Below are 15,525 nucleotides of genomic sequence, written 5' to 3'. Positions count from 1 at the left end.
AGGGACACATAATGGTCGAGATTTTGAGTTCTAGTTACAGTTTTTGCTCTGGGCCATTTAAAGCGGTCAACTAGGTTAGTTTAAAATGGCCAAAAGCTAAGGGAAACATGTGTGAGCCTGTGAAATTTGCACAAATTTTCGATGTCCCAGCAAAACATTTTGCGGATCATAATTCTTCGTTTGTTTTGGTGAAAATTACTAGAACAAATGTCATTGGATGTCCTTTGGCCATTCCTTTAAAATCAGCAGAGACTGAAACTTTCCCGCAAAGCAATTTGCTGGAAAAACACCAGACTGAAAAGCGTTGGGAAAAACTTTAAACAACGAACGTGACCGAGGTGAAGTTTTCCCTTCTTAGTAGCGCTTTTTTCTGCCCAGAATATATATGGTTTTTTGGTCAAACTGGGTCAGCTTGAAAGAGGCAAAAGGAAAAAGGACGCCAAACATTTAAAAACATAAAAGACATGCCAGAAATTGCATGCTTCTTTAACCAAGGACTTGACTTGATTTCTTGAGTGCCTCGCCCACGATTCAACTCACTCAAGAGTGTTTGGTTGAATGGTTGAACGAATGAATGAGTGAGTGAGTGCGAGTGGAGTACAAATTTCCCAGCAGCACGGGATTCTCAGCGACCCAATGTAGGCATTACACTCCGCCAGCGAGCAGTCAGTCAACTTATAGCCGCTCCAGCGAACGGACGCACCGAAAATCGAGCTATCGAAACTCTAGCAAAACAAAAAAAAACCCGAAATCGAACCCATGACTTATATATAGAGCCATACGATTTGTTTACGTGTCGTGACGCGAGTGCCAGCCGTTGTGTGCGTGTGCCAGACCAAAACAAAAGTTTTTCCGAAAACCCCAGAAAATCATAAATTCAAATATAAATCACCATGATTAGCACCACGGATTATCCATCGGTTGTGGAGACCACAACTTCCAGCGAGGAGCTGTATGCGGAGTACATTTCCGCACCGGCGAGCAGCATGAGTCCCGCTGCGATTGCCGAGCACCTGCAGCAGAATCAGATCACCTTCGAGATTCCCAGTGCCCACGATCTGCGGCACATCGATGCCCTGAATTCGTTCAATGCCCTGCTCCAAAGGATCGGCAATGCGGCCGTGTCCTATGACCCGGCTCCACCCAGTGGTTGGTCCCCGGATGGGAGCATCAGCACCGAACAGCTCTCCAAATCGGTGGTTCTGGATCTGGCTGATTTGAGGGACCGTTCGGAGGACTCCACGGATTCTTCCTGGTGGAGCCAGATCTTCGGGGATGCCGACATGCATGTGATTATCAACTATCTGTGGATCGGAGTGGTCAGCTCGCTGGTCGTCCTCTCGCTAGTCTTCATCCTCTTCAGCTGCTACTTCTACCGGAAGTTCCGCACTTGGAAAAAATGCAGTAAGTTTCAGTCATATAAAGCCCCACTCATTTTCCGCCCCCGAAACCCGAACAAAAATGCCATACATCTGGCTTTTATGTCCCCGACTTTAATCAAAATGTTTCGCCAAAGCCTTATCTCCGGCCATTTATTCAGCTGGCTAAACAATATAAAATGCAGAAACAGAAACTGGAACTGAAACAGGTCCCACCCATCAGTTGGTAGCTATAGGATGCTATGGTATATGGAGCTATAGAGCTCTATGGTCGGCAAAGCCTCATAAATTTTTTGGCGCGCTTCGAAATTGTCAGCCAGCCGTTTGCGTTTGCATCGTTCTGTTGTAATTTTAGATACACAAGTTTATTATGCCACAAAATATACGCGCCGCATATTTATAATATTAAATTGACTCGCCTCCGCCCGAGGCATTGTGCCCCTTTTATGATAGCGATAATGTACGAGCTGGAGGAGAATATGGCCGACCTCGACGACCCCTCCACTCTCTCTCCTCCTCTCGAAAAAAAAAGTAAAATTGTTGCCCCGAAATTTGTTGCTCTGCAGGCGAAAGGCGTGAAATTGTGCGTTGATATTTATATATTTTTTGTGGGCCGAGGCGATAAAGAGTAATATAATAAAACAATGATGGACCATATCATTCAGCTGTGTGGCGGAAGTCAAGGGAAATCTCGTATATAAATACTGAGAAGGGAGATTGTAAATATCAAAGAGTTTAGTAAAATGGAATTTCTAATTTTAGTACAGCTCTAGCCATCGCACACATATAATCCAAAATCAATCAATTCTGACAGAATCGTTATCGAAATCCCACCTAAACCCCCAGATTACCGCCACTCAACCCAATTCGGCGTAAATAGAGCCCATGTAAATATATATCTTATCTGCTGGCAGACCTGTTGCACCTCCGCACCAAGTCCCAAAAATAAATCATATGTTTAGGCACTTTACACATAATTACGGAGCCACAACAAAGAACTTAACCCAACTCAACCGAACCGAGCTGCACTAAACCGAATAGAAGCAAACGGAACGGAATTGAACGTAGGGGCAGGCTAAATAACCTACACAACTAACAAGACTCCGGCTCAAGTGTCAAACTTTTTGCAGACCAATTTAGCCAAATGATTTATTTAGGCCAGGCCAGGAGGCAAGGCAGCCAGTGGTTGCTAACTCTGGCTGAAGGACTGGGCCGAGCAAACTTTCGTCCTGTTCCTGGGAGCAGAAGTTCTTGGGCCAAAGGGCCGTGGCCTTAAAGCCTGGCCAACTCAACTGTCAAACTGTCAATTTTGTGCTAACGAGCCTTAAAAACTTTGCCCTGCGATTACGCCACGCGACCGAGAAGGGTGTATCTGAATCCTCCACCCGATCCCCCGAAAGCACCATGCTAACTATATACGTGAAATATCAATTTGAGCGATATGTGTTGCCTGCTTTCGGGCGTCCAATGCGTCTAATTAGTTTCGTTAGTGTCGTGTTCTGTTTTTTTTGTTGTTCTAGTTTTTTTTTTTGTGGCACTAGTCTTACGCTCCCTCCTGTGCGGATTTGGCCTAGATAGATACCAAGTGGTCTGGGCGGTGGGATAGGTTACCCGGGATACGGAGATTCGAGGAGTACGTGTGTCATTTATAATTAAGCAACTAGGCCCGAGTTCACTACGGCTTTTGTGCATTTAATGCCAGCTACGTGGCGTCTCGCAGTGTTTACCTTATAAATACTTAACGAGCCCCAAACACAAGAGTGTCTGGCCCAGTTGCCAGCCAGTCAGCCAGTCAGCCACCCAGCCAACCGGGCTTACACCTTATTTATTAAACTGTCACACACAGGAGGCAATGGCAAAGTTTTGGTCCTGGCTTTGGCTTGTTATCAATTAGTGCAGCGTACGGCTGAATTTATTAACAGACCGGAAGGAGCCACTAAATTAAAGCCAAGCAGCCAAACAACCAAACAGCCACTGTTTATCATGTTGTATAGGTCCTGCATAATTCACTTGCGTAAAAATGTAATTAAGCGTAGCATATTTGGCCAAGACCAGAAAAAGTTACTCTTAGCTGGCGGCCCTTTTAAATTTTTAATGGGTTTGCTCTGCGAGTAGCGCAGAAAAACTAGAAGTTGCTCTCTATTTTGGCAGTGGGAAATATGTTGGTTTTTTTTCGTTTTGGCAAACCCAAATTGAGTCTTGTAATTAACCAAATTGTTTTGTAGCCGACCATTGTTTAGTTGTATGGAAAGGGCATGCATAATAGAGCTTGCAAAGGCAAAACTTTTAATGGCTGACGCTGCATCTTTTATTTTGGCGTAAAATTAAAAACCAAACGAAAACCGAGTTCCCATTTCAATAGCCGACATAATAACACTTGAAAGCGGCTTAAATCCGATGATAATAATTTTTAAATAAAACTCTACTCAGGCCGAATAAGGCCGAAAAGGATCTGGCGTTTAAAAAATTAACAGACATTTATGGAAACACAAAATAAAACAGCTCAGTGTTTTCCATTTGCCAGTTTTCATTCGAGAGTGCCAGCTTATTGCGATGAATTTAAATTGTTGCATACATTTGGGCGCATCGGCAACAGAAATGGGGAAAAACAGGACAGGCTCCAAATGCAAAAAGCAAAATGGAAGGCAAAGTGCCAATGTAGCTGAAAAACAAAAGGCCCCAACGAATGGCGTGCTAATTTTTTTTAAAACAACACAGAGAGAAGTACTTTGGAGTTTTAACAATATTGGTTGCCTGCACCTGATATTTAAATTTGACCTTTTTAGCAAAACACTTTTCTTTGTGGAATAAATTATGAAATTTAACAACAGAATTTATTTAATTTTTGAAAAACTAGTTATGCTGAAAAACTGAAGTTTTTCTGCGTGCAGCAGCCACCTTTCCCCGATTTTCCGACTTTCTTTGCGTCCATCTGCAATACTTGAAAAAGTTGAGAGGCTGCGGGGTTAACATTTTCCAGGGGCGGCTGTTTGCTCAACACTTGCATAAAATATGAAACCTGCAGCCTGTGTATGAGTGGGCCACGCCCCCTTTGCCCGTTCAACGCCCCGTTTGCCGGCTGTCTATCAAAAGGGGAACAAGAAAAAACGGAAACAAAAGTCAGAAAGGAGAGAGAACACAGAGACAGAGTCCTCATGTGGGGTGTCCTGGCTGGCCGAAAAAAAGGATATATATGTGCTACAGTTATAACAATAAATCAACAACTGCTGGCAGGCAGTGTAACTGCTGACTGGTTCTGCTACCGCTGCGTTTTAATATTGTAATGCGCAAATTTTTCAACAGGCTTTACCCCCTACCGCAAACGGCGACCACCTTTCCTTCCTGCCTGCGATTCGCTTTAATTGAAAAAAACATTTTCGGGCCCACAGAATTTATGAAAAGTAAAGCCCGAACAATTAAAAAAGAGTCGAGTTTTTTTTTGCAACCAGCCAACCAGCCAGCGCCATCGAAATTAATTCGCACAAAAAACCGTCCGGGGACGATCTCCTATTTATTTATTGAATACAGTTTAAATTGCATTTAATAACACTGAATACCTGCCTTTTTTCGCTCCAACATATGCAAAAGAGGAAATTCTATTTGAGGCAAATTATTGGGGCTACATGCATTTTTAATCAGAGCTGTAACTCAAAACGAAACCAAATTAAATTCTTTGATGGCCTCGGCTTAGAGTCCGTGTGCATGGAAATTGGTATTTTCCAATCTTAATTTAACTCAGCTTAATTTGAAACACACACTAGCACACACACACACACTGAACAGTCGCCGCGGCATTATAAAAATTAAATGCTTTCTGCTGCCTACTTTCCGGGGCTGTCGAGCTTTTATTTCATTGCAGTTGGCACTCTAACTAATAATATTTATATGGCTGCTTCTGCTTCGACGCCTTTGGAACCGGATTATCGTCCTATCAATTATGGTGTTGTTCTCACAAGGAAGCCAAGGCGCTAATTGTAACAAAAAGGCGCCTTCGAAGAAGAGCAATTCGTTCTCAAGATCCTGAAGACCGTATTTTGTGGTACAGAGCTGCAATGCAACTTCGAACCCTTTTAAGGAGACTTCGAAGCGATTTTTTTGAGCATAAATTGTCTTCCATGGACTACACGGTGGATGCAAATTATTCACTGTGGAAATGTACAAAATCGCTTAAGCGCCAGCCCCTTAGACAGGTTCCTGTTCGGTGTCCCAGTGGTGAGCTCGCAAAAAATGAAGTGGAGCAGGCCAATGCTTTCGGTCTACATCTAGAAGAACGCTTCACTCCGTATAGCTTTGCATCGACAGTTCAGGTTAGCGAGACCCATCAAACTCTGGAGACGCCTCTGCAGATGTCGTTGCCAATAAAGCCTATAAGGATTGAAGAAATATCTGAAGTTATCCAGTCCTTACCGAAAAATAAGGCTCCAGGAATTGATAGAATTTGCAACGTAACGTTGAAGGCCTTGCCCATAAAAGCGATTCTATTTATAGCTTTAATATTTAATGCTATTATTAGGACTCAAGTGTTCCCAAAGCAATGGAAATTAGCAGCAATTCAGATGATCCACAAGCCAGGTAAGCCAGAGGCTGATCCTGAGTCTTACCGTCCGATAAGCCTCTTATCGTCCCTGTCCAAGTTGTGGGAGAGACTCATTGCCAATCGAATAGCAGTTATCATGAATCGAGACAATATCTTGCCAGACCACCAATTTGGTTTTCGAAGAGGACACGGCACTGTGGAACAAGTGCATAGATTGGTGAAACATATTTTGCAGGCCTTTGATGACAAAGAGTATTCCAACGCAGTTTTCATTGATATGCAGCAAGCCTTCGATAAGGTGTGGCATGTTGGACTTTTGCTTAAAATCAAAAACCTCCTACCTGCCCCCTACTATGGTCTTCTGAGATCCTACCTAGAAGAACGGGAGTTCAAGGTCAGAGTTAGGGACAGATACTCTGATAACTATAGAATGAGAGCAGGAGTACCTCAGGGCAGTGTGCTTGGGCCGCTGCTTTACTCTTTATATACAGTGGATATACCAAGCCCAAACAGACATCACATGATAGATCCTTCCAAAGCTTTGATTGCTACATATGCAGATGACATTGCAGTCATCTACAATTCCAGATGTCGGAGGGAAGCAGCAAATGGAATACAAGAATACCTTAAGGATCTTTCTGCTTGGTGTAAACGTTGGAATATGAGAATCAATCCGCAAAAAACTACGAACCCCTGCTTTACACTGAAGAGACTTGTATCTAACACCCCTGAAATCCAGCTAGAGGGAGTCAGTTTGGAACAGCCGTCGCAAGCAAAATATCTTGGTATCACACTGGATAAGCGCCTTACGTTCGGACCACATCTGAAAGCAACAGTCAAAAAATGTAACCAAAGGATTCAGCAACTGCGTTGGCTTACACACAGAAGGAGCACTTTGCCGCTGAGATGCAAGAGGGCAGTATATGCATTCTGTATCCTGCCAATCTGGCTTTATGGTATTCAAATTTGGGGGATCGCAGCCAAATCGAACTACAAAAGGTTACAAGTGTTGCAGAATCGGTTTCTACGTACCATTACTGACTGTCCCTGGTATGTGCGTGGCACGACACTTCACAGAGACCTAAATCTACACACTGTGGAAGAACAGATTGGGAGACACACAAGCCGATACCGAGATAGATTAGAAAGACACCGCAGCTTACTGGCTAGGAATCTACTCCCAGCGAGACCTTTGAGGCGTCTCAAAAGGCAAGGCTTTGCCAAGACGATAAGGAATCAATAAGAAAATACTATATATAATCCTCTTCTTAATGCTGAGGTTTGGTTTACTTTTCTCATTGGTGACACCTGTGTTGTTAAGTACTTTAATTTGCTGTACAGATTCTGCACTAAATAAATAAATAAAGAAAAAAAAAAAAAAAAAAAAAAAAAAAAAATTGCAGTTGGCAGCCTGCGAGTGTGTGTGTAAGAGAGAGACAGAGAGAGCGAGAGAGAGAGTATTTTATTTCATTCCATTTTGCCACGCGCGCACTTCCGGCATATTATTGCCTAGTTGCTGTTGTTTTTGTTGTTGTTGTTTACGTAGTTGTTGTTGTTTGGGTGGACGTCAGTCCGCTGTGAAGGAACTTCGCCTGTCCTGCCATCCTCGCCGGCATTTCCGGTCAGCACAAAACTTTCCGCTTCGCTCCTTTTTTTCGTCCACTTTTTGCAAATTTTTTTTGTTGGTTTTGTTGTTGTTACTTCTGCATTCGGAAAAGTTCAAGCGTTTGCGCCTTTACGCTAAATTGAATTTAATGCCAGCGGACCGTCCTCCTACAAATGTCCTTTGACATGGACAAACAAAGTAATGACAGAGTCGAAACTTTGATGCCTGATTGGGATGCGCCCACTCCAATTTTCGTGCACTGAGAGAAACTATAGTTATACAGAAAATCAAAATACAAAAATTTTAGAACTTCTAGGTATTTTTAAGTGAGGCGAAAGAAAATGTTTCAATATTTATATGTTAGTGGATGATCTTTTTAGGAATTCATATCTTTTTGATTTATTTGTCTTCATTAATTTTGCTCTAAAGCTCCCCCAGTTTTTCCCCGTGCACCTAAACAATAGAAACTTTGTGCTGACAAACTCAACTAACAAACTCCGTTCTCTGTTTATTGCAGATAAGGACATACGTGCCCAGATCCACGCCGCCAGTGATTCGTACTCCTCGCACCTGGTTGGCTGCGATGCCAGCCGACTGCTGTTGCACCAACAGATGCAGCAGGGCCAGCATCATCGTGGCAACGAGGCGGGCTTCTACCAAATCGAATCGCCGCCCTGCTACACAATCGCCACCGGATTGCCCAGCTACGATGAGGCACTGCATCACCAGCCGAGGCACTTTGCCTGCGGCATGAAGTTCGTGTATCCCTCGCTGGCAGCCGTGCATCATCATCATCATCATCATCCGGCTGCCGCGGCCTGCGTTTCCAATTGGGAGAAGGACGAGCGGCAGGAGCGGCAGGAGCAGTCGTCGCTGAATAAGCTGCAAAAGTGCAAGCTGTCAGCGGCAGTGGAGGAGGATAAAGCCGAATCCTCGTCCTCGCCATCGTTGTCGTCGTCGTCGTCCTCGTCCTCATCCTTCACATCGTGCAACTTGGCCGCAGCAACGCCTGCCATTTGCATTAACATGCCAAATGGGCGGCAGGATGAGAAGCAGCAGCAGCAGCAGGATGAGGAGCAGGATAATTCCGCAGTGGCAGTTGCAGTGGCACAAAGTTTACTGCCGGCGGCGGCTGCCGACGATGATTGCGCCTCATTGGTCGTCGTTGTTGCCGCGTGATTGCCCAGCCAGGGGTCAGGGGTCATCTGTTAAGGGGTCAGGGGCTCGGGATTGCAGGGTTTGGGGAGTAGCAGCCCAATTGCTTAGTCACTTGTAAATAGTTGCATCGTCTGCTAATGTTGTTTGCCTCCCCCCATCGCAAAAACATATATCTCTCTCAACCCGTAAGCAAAATTTAGTTTCGTTTTTAGTTATCTGTTATATATTATTGTATTATGCAAGACTGAGTATTATTTATTGTACTATGTATAAAACCGAATTGTCTATCGATTAAGCCTTAATCTAAGTGAGAGTGAAAGAAAAAACAAAAAATATAAAACTCCAATGAACACACATTGCAAACTAAATTGAAATTATCGTTTTTATTTCCTTATCAGTTTTTCAGTTCCGCCAAACGCCCAAGACTAAAGTTCCTCGATTTTCGGTCCCATTGTTGACCTGGCTGGCAGTGCACGAAGCCCAATCCCTCAGATACTCGTACTTAGCCATAGCAAATATCAGAAGCCATCTGGGGTTTCGGATTTGGTTTTGTTTTGAAATTATGTACGTGACTTGGATGCGGCCGGTCGAGATTAGGTCAGCAGAAATGAACTGCAGCTGGGGAATCCCCACGGGAAAAGGGAAACGTGCATTGCTGAAAGGATTTTTCATCATCCCTTTTAAGTGTTAGTTAAGGATTTGGCCAGAAAAAGATTAATCTAAAGAGTTTCAAGAGAACTTTGAGCTGATTTCAAAAACAGATCCTTCTGGCAGCGAACATTAAGATCGAGTTGTCACATAAGTTTAAACTCTTACCAAATCGAAATAATTTATAAAATTATAAGAACCTTAAATTCATTATTTTTTTTCCATATTTCCTTTGCCTTCAAACGATTCCGCTTCAATTTCCAACACAAAAAACCACCCTTAGCAAAAACACAATAAACAAAAACTAACGAACACAGTTTCTTAATGTTGCAGTTACTACGATTAAATAGAAACATTTACTAGAGTAAAACCAAAAGCTAGAGCTCACAAAAAAACCGAAAGAAATATTGTCTACTGTGGGAAGAGAAAAGAAAGAAATTAAATATGCAAAAATATATAAAAAAAGATATTACCAAGCAAAAAAAGCGTTTCAAAATTGTTTTGGCAAGTCTGGGGTTTCAGGCCCTCCGGCTCGATGAACCTAATTGGGAACACGGCGCACTCAAAAGCCAGCATAACAGCCAACAAAGCAGCACTAAAAACACGAGTTAAAGTTCCGTGCGAGCATAAATAATTTCATGTCAAATTTGACACTTTTGTTGAAGCTTCTGCGTCTTTAATGCTGCAATTTGTATTCAAATGTACGATTTGTTGATGAGTCCGAGCAGAGCAGTTGAGTTGGACGAGAACGAATGAGGACGGAGGCACTGGCATGGCACATCAAACATTCCATAACGCAGTGGAGAAGTGAGCGAGGAGCTGCAAACACCAAACAGGGCCATAAATTATATTATCGTGCATCGTGTATCTGGTTCAGGTCGCCGTCATGAGTGACTGTGCCTCAAAACTGGGCAAAAAGGGGGGCGATTCGGACTGCGAGCGGGAGTGGGAATGCCAACGGGATTGGCATCGGGGAAAGGGGATTGGGATTTGGTGTTCGGGGTCTGGGGACAGAGACCCGAGGACTGGGGACTGGGGAACTGTAGACTGGCACTGACATCAACACCAGCAGCTACATCCACAGAACTTGTGGCTCTGGCTCTCTGTGTGTCGTGGTCGTGCTTTGCGTTCTTGCCATGATTTGCCGAAATGCACAAAAAACCCAGTCCAAGACAAAAAGAATACATTTCTGGGAATAAAAGCTAACCGAATGTGAAATCCCCTAACGAATGGGAAACAGGTAAGAGGTATGTAAGTTACAATTTACTATAAATTTAATACATAAAGTGAGACAAAAATAATTACAAATAAAGCAGGTTTTAATGTGTATACTTCAGGCTACTTATTTTAAGTTAAATTTTTGAATAGAAGAGCAATTTATCAAGACAAAGGCCTAAACAAAAATACCCGTAATCTAAGTGCGTTGTTCAATGAATGATTATAATGAAAGAGTGACTTTTACAAGCACGTATATAATTTATAAAAGTTAATAAGCTAGGTCTCTATAAAGATATAAGGTTATTCTACTTTCCTCGGCCAAACAACCTAAACAACTCGAGATACCTTTCTTGGACAGAGGTTCCCCGAAAGTCGCCATGACCCCACCAAGGTTAGCCGGGGTATGGAAACTCCATTGGACAAAAGTAGGCGGAGTGGCTGGCTGCCCAACAGATAAGCGATATAAGGCCGGCATTCATGCATGCCAGTACATATACATATGTGAGGTACATGCGTGGTGTTACTACTGTACGCTGGGTGTATCTCGGAGTATCTCTTTGTAGACCGGAGTACGGTACGTTTTTATGGTGACTGCACGTGTGTTGGCCGTAATTTGTTAAACGGTTTTTCTGATTTTTTTCCTTTGGCAGAGTTCATTGAACAGGTTGTTTTGGCCTGACTTTTCGGCCGACTCTTGTTTACCCCATTTTGTGGGCGGCCCATAAATCTCTGAGACATTAATTTGTTTGTCACCTGTCGCACATGCGGTTGAATAAGATGTGTTGCTCTCTTTAATGAGTGCAATTAAATGCCTAATGACCCTGATGACAATCGGCAAATCGGATTAAATTTACGAGGGAGAATAATTCATATATTGTCTATCGGCTTTAAAAGCTCATATCAATACGTTCGAGCTGACATTTATTACAAGCTTTTCGTTCTCTGGAAGGTTTATTGGTTTATAGGGCTCTCTTGTAATTAATGGTTCAACCCAGCGATTCTTAATTGTTCGATAATCCTCCAAATCCTTTGATGTCCTTCGGCCCAATAATATCTTTATTTGATCTTCGCTCAACTCTTCCCATTGGGGTATGTTTTTGACATCCGGATTTCCTTTTAAGTGCTCGCCTCTGGTTGATCCTTTAATTTCATCGTCAATTAAGCTGGGGATTCTATTGTTGAAATTATTAACCTTTTGACTATTTTCAATAGGATTTAATATTTCTAGATTTCCATTCGCACTACCTTTTCGAGAATCATTATTTAATGAATAAGTGTTTTATATACTAGGCCGATACTCACGATTTCCTGACTGAGTCCTAGGAACTATATATATATTCGGAGAGTCGTCGGTCTTGGGCTCTTCCCTCTTTTCAGAATCATCACTTGGCTGGTGGTCTGCCGAAGGAAAATCGATAGATGGATTTTCTAGGCCAACTGCCGATTTTCCTTCGTCATCACCATGATCCATATATTCTTCATAATCTTCGTCGGGCATTGGATTTAAAATATCTTCTCCAGGTTGATCTTTAGAATCATCGACAAAATGATCGTCAAAGGGCACTTCCTTTTCCAAACCCTGTGTTATATATTCAGGATCCCATTCATCATGATAATAAGTTGTGAGGTAATCGTAAGTTGTTGTTGGACTATTGGTTCGGGCTCCATTCCTATTTTCGTGACTTGGTCTCCGTTTGTAAACCGACCAATCTTTAGTGGTTACCCAATTATTTGGCTGTCGTCTATCCGTGGGATCTCGTTCACCATGGTTTCTATTTCCATAGATTCCCCGATCCCGATTTCCTCCTCTTCCATTTGGAATCTCTGGATAAGGCTCATCATCACCTTGGTTTCCTTTCCCATAAATTCCGCGGCCTCGATTTCCATCCCTTCCTTTTGGATCCTGTGGATAAAGTTCATCATCACCGAAGTCTCGATTTCCATATATTCCTCGATCCCGATTTCCACCCCTTCCTTTTGGAATCTGCGGGTAAAGCTTATCGCCACGATTGGGATCGCCTCCATCATCATCTTTGGTAGACCAATTCTCATTTTCCCAGGGTAGATTAGTTGTTCGATCTTTATAAAAGATAAATTAAATATTGTTACACCAAAGCTGGAAAATATCTCACCGTGTGGCTGCTCCCAGTCCAAATTACTGTCAATATTTCTATATCTAGTATTATTATTATATTCCGGGTCACGGGTAGATGTTGCTACCCAAGAATCAGGCGTGAGGTGTCTGTATTTAGTCTGCCAGTAGAATGTCAGCCAGTAAATGATAAGAAAGTCGTGAAACAGAATAAGGGATCCCAGAAAGAAATCGTTTAGACGCATTTCGGCAAATCGGTTTCCATGAATAGTTTGACCATGATACATAACAAACTAGAGAGTATTTTTGGAATTACAAGTTCATCAATTCAACTTAATACTTACAAGAAGAATAGTCAAGGTTACAGATATTTCCACCACCAAATATGCCCAAGGAATCGTTTTCCAGACAAGTAACTCGAACATTAGAACGAAGCTCGCGATAATTAGGAAAATAAATGCGATTATAAATAAAATCGCGATGTCCAGGGTGAGATCCGCCTGCAAATATATTTTAAATTAATAGATTTTTAAACCTACTAGTTGTTGTTATTACCTTAGCTGGTAGAAATATTCCTATTATTAAGAATATCACCACCAATAATAAAGCCACTAAAAAAAAGGCCAGAACCTCCGCCCACCAACTCAGAGCTACTAGAGCAAATGTCGATATGATCTGAAGCTCAACCTGAAATCAAATAGATAAATGAAAATGAAACTAAGTAATTTAAGAAATATATTTCTAAAACTCACAATAATAAGTGACACGGCAAAATTTACACCTTTCATAAAACGCATCTTCTCAATAAAAATGAACAGGGTGAATAGCAATACGGCCAGTGCAAAGGTCACGAAACATATGTAGTATAGCGAACGGAAAGTATGCCTTGCATCTTCTCTAAAAAATATTAAGAAAATTAATTTAAAACTGCACTAAGTTCAGAACTTAACGTACATTATTGCGACCACTATCCATTGTATTAAGGCCAAAATTAGCCAGAGACACAATAGGCCATAGGTCTTCAATGAAAACTTTTTTCTCGCCTTTCGGTAGTAGCGGTGTTCTTCCGATACATACATCGTAACCCATGGGTCTGGAATTTGTATATGGTAGACTCAAAATTTTTCCAAAACCGCTTATAGCTACGAAGAAATTGTTCAAACCTTCAGGTGAGTCTGTGTTGTAGGGAATATTTTAAGTGGAGTCGCAAAAGTAATGTGATTTTAAAAATAATAAGCTTACAAAACTTCATGAGCTAAACCCTTTAAATACTTTTACCTTTCCTAAAAGCATTATTTTATTTTCATTTCATTTCATGTCATTTGTCTTTTATTGTCCATTCTTCAGCAGCCCAGTCAAAACTTGATTCATTGGAAATTTGCCAAGCCTCCAAGTCTGGTTTAAAATCTGTAATTAGATTCACCATTTGAAAGAAGTTACTTAGGTGATTGAAATAATTTCTTTACCATAGTCATCATAATCAGGAGTTATGGCGGCTGTAACGCCATATTGATGGGTACTTGTCGACAGCCAGAGGAATTTTTCGGATGTGAAGTAGTTATTGTTGATCTGCCAGTAGAAAGTCATTGCGTAGATGGCCAGAAACTCGTGGAAAATTAGCAAGGCAGCCAATACGAAATCATCCAAGTTCATTTGGATAAATCGATCTCCTTTAATTGTTTGTGCATGCACCATGATGAACTGTAAATGATTTGTTTTAAATTGAAATGTGATGTTGAACAATACTTACCATTAACATGACTGCGCTCACACAAAGCTCAAACATCAGGTATGCATATGGCAGCATAGCTTTTAAAAAATGATGTGCAACCAGAAAATAAATCGAGATTGCGAGAAATATAAAGCTCAAGATAAACAGCGAAGCTATAGACTTGGTCAAATCCATCTGTAAGTAGTTTGAATAACTCATTGTTCCTTTGTAATACTAAAATGACTTTCTACCGAGAACGATAGATGACAACCGATAATGAGTGCTACAATCACTAGAAGCAAACATATAAAATAGAATGCCACGAGATCTGGAATCCAAGTTCGAACCACTAGCACAAACATGGAAAATATAAGCAGCTCCACCTTGAGGATACAAAAAAATATATTTCCATAAAATATATGGAAATCAAACAGATAACTTACTATCAGAAATGACAGGATCCATTTTAAATACTTTTGGCTTCGCACATTTTCATTTAAAGCAAACGTTATGAAAATTGTGCTACTTACCAAAAAGGTGGCCGAGCAGATAACGTCAAAACGATAGAAAGTAGATCGTAAAAGTTCCCTGCAAGAGGACATACACAAGAAAATACATAATTGATTCTATAGAAAGTATACCCACAGCCAGGCCACCACCATCCATTGCACTAAAGCTAAGGCCAAAAAGATTGCAAGGACTGCGTATGTCTGAAAGGAAAACTTTTTCCACCTGCTTCGATATAAATTCATATTCAGAGGTTTTGTGTTAAGTTACTTTAGTTTAATCAAATATACAATACATTTTCCAAATAATAATTTTTTTTTTGTTTTATGAGAGCTAGTAAGTGGTTGTTATATTTCAAATGAGTAGTTTTTCTATAAGTTTGTTAATTGAAAACTCCAAGAATAATAGTTTAAGTAACCCAAATAACAAATTCACAAATAGAATCTAAAGATAATTAAACCTTTAGAGCTTACTTAAGATATATTTAGACCAGATCTATCCTATTTGGAGACTCTGTTCTTGTGTAAACTATTTAACATTCGAGTTTTCATCAATTTCTGTTGCCTTCAGAAGCTCAATTTGCTTAGATGTCAGGGAGCAGCCTTCGAGTGCCTCGAAGATACAGTCTTCCCTATCATTGTGTCAACTAAGTTGCTCCGTTCACACACA

At 41.4% G+C, this 15,525-nt stretch overlaps 3 protein-coding genes across 7 annotated transcripts; 1 reads left to right on the top strand and 2 right to left on the bottom strand.

Annotated features, from left to right (window-relative positions):
• The first annotated feature begins 650 nt into the window (after positions 1 to 650).
• Positions 651 to 9,048, top strand: LOC108096416 (protein commissureless 1). Its single transcript, XM_017197995.2, has 2 exons — positions 651 to 1,404; positions 8,040 to 9,048. Exons 1-2 carry the CDS (start codon positions 894 to 896, stop codon positions 8,699 to 8,701), a joined length of 1,173 nt encoding a protein of 390 aa, XP_017053484.1. The 5' UTR covers positions 651 to 893; the 3' UTR covers positions 8,702 to 9,048.
• A 2,342-nt stretch (positions 9,049 to 11,390) lies between these two features.
• Positions 11,391 to 13,855, bottom strand: LOC108096469. 4 transcript variants are annotated; one of them, XM_017198083.1, is made up of 8 exons: positions 13,802 to 13,855; positions 13,593 to 13,731; positions 13,391 to 13,535; positions 13,194 to 13,325; positions 12,983 to 13,138; positions 12,679 to 12,931; positions 11,849 to 12,625; positions 11,391 to 11,791 (listed from the first exon to the last, which is right to left on the bottom strand). In XM_017198083.1, exons 2-8 carry the CDS (start codon positions 13,715 to 13,717, stop codon positions 11,442 to 11,444), a joined length of 1,938 nt encoding a protein of 645 aa, XP_017053572.1. In that variant the 5' UTR covers positions 13,718 to 13,731; positions 13,802 to 13,855; the 3' UTR covers positions 11,391 to 11,441. The 4 variants fall into 4 exon arrangements, with proteins under 4 accessions (XP_017053572.1, XP_017053575.1, XP_017053576.1 ...); XM_017198086.2 differs by having other exon boundaries at positions 11,602 to 11,718; positions 13,593 to 13,806; XM_017198087.2 differs by having other exon boundaries at positions 11,605 to 11,709; positions 13,593 to 13,806.
• Positions 13,856 to 13,933: 78 nt separating this feature from the next.
• LOC108096470 lies at positions 13,934 to 15,156 on the bottom strand. 2 transcript variants are annotated; one of them, XM_017198088.1, is made up of 5 exons: positions 14,793 to 15,156; positions 14,601 to 14,732; positions 14,389 to 14,544; positions 14,105 to 14,339; positions 13,934 to 14,045 (listed from the first exon to the last, which is right to left on the bottom strand). In XM_017198088.1, exons 1-5 carry the CDS (start codon positions 14,949 to 14,951, stop codon positions 13,957 to 13,959), a joined length of 771 nt encoding a protein of 256 aa, XP_017053577.1. In that variant the 5' UTR covers positions 14,952 to 15,156; the 3' UTR covers positions 13,934 to 13,956. The 2 variants fall into 2 exon arrangements, with proteins under 2 accessions (XP_017053577.1, XP_043063694.1); XM_043207759.1 differs by having other exon boundaries at positions 14,601 to 15,156.
• Positions 15,157 to 15,525: the final 369 nt, after the last annotated feature.

This window comes from Drosophila ficusphila, unplaced genomic scaffold (genome assembly GCF_018152265.1).
Source record: "Drosophila ficusphila isolate 14025-0441.05 unplaced genomic scaffold, ASM1815226v1 contig_106, whole genome shotgun sequence".
Classification (NCBI taxonomy): domain Eukaryota; kingdom Metazoa; phylum Arthropoda; class Insecta; order Diptera; family Drosophilidae; genus Drosophila; species Drosophila ficusphila.
Note: the sequence above shows the minus strand (reverse complement) of the source record. Positions and strands in the feature narration are given on the sequence as shown.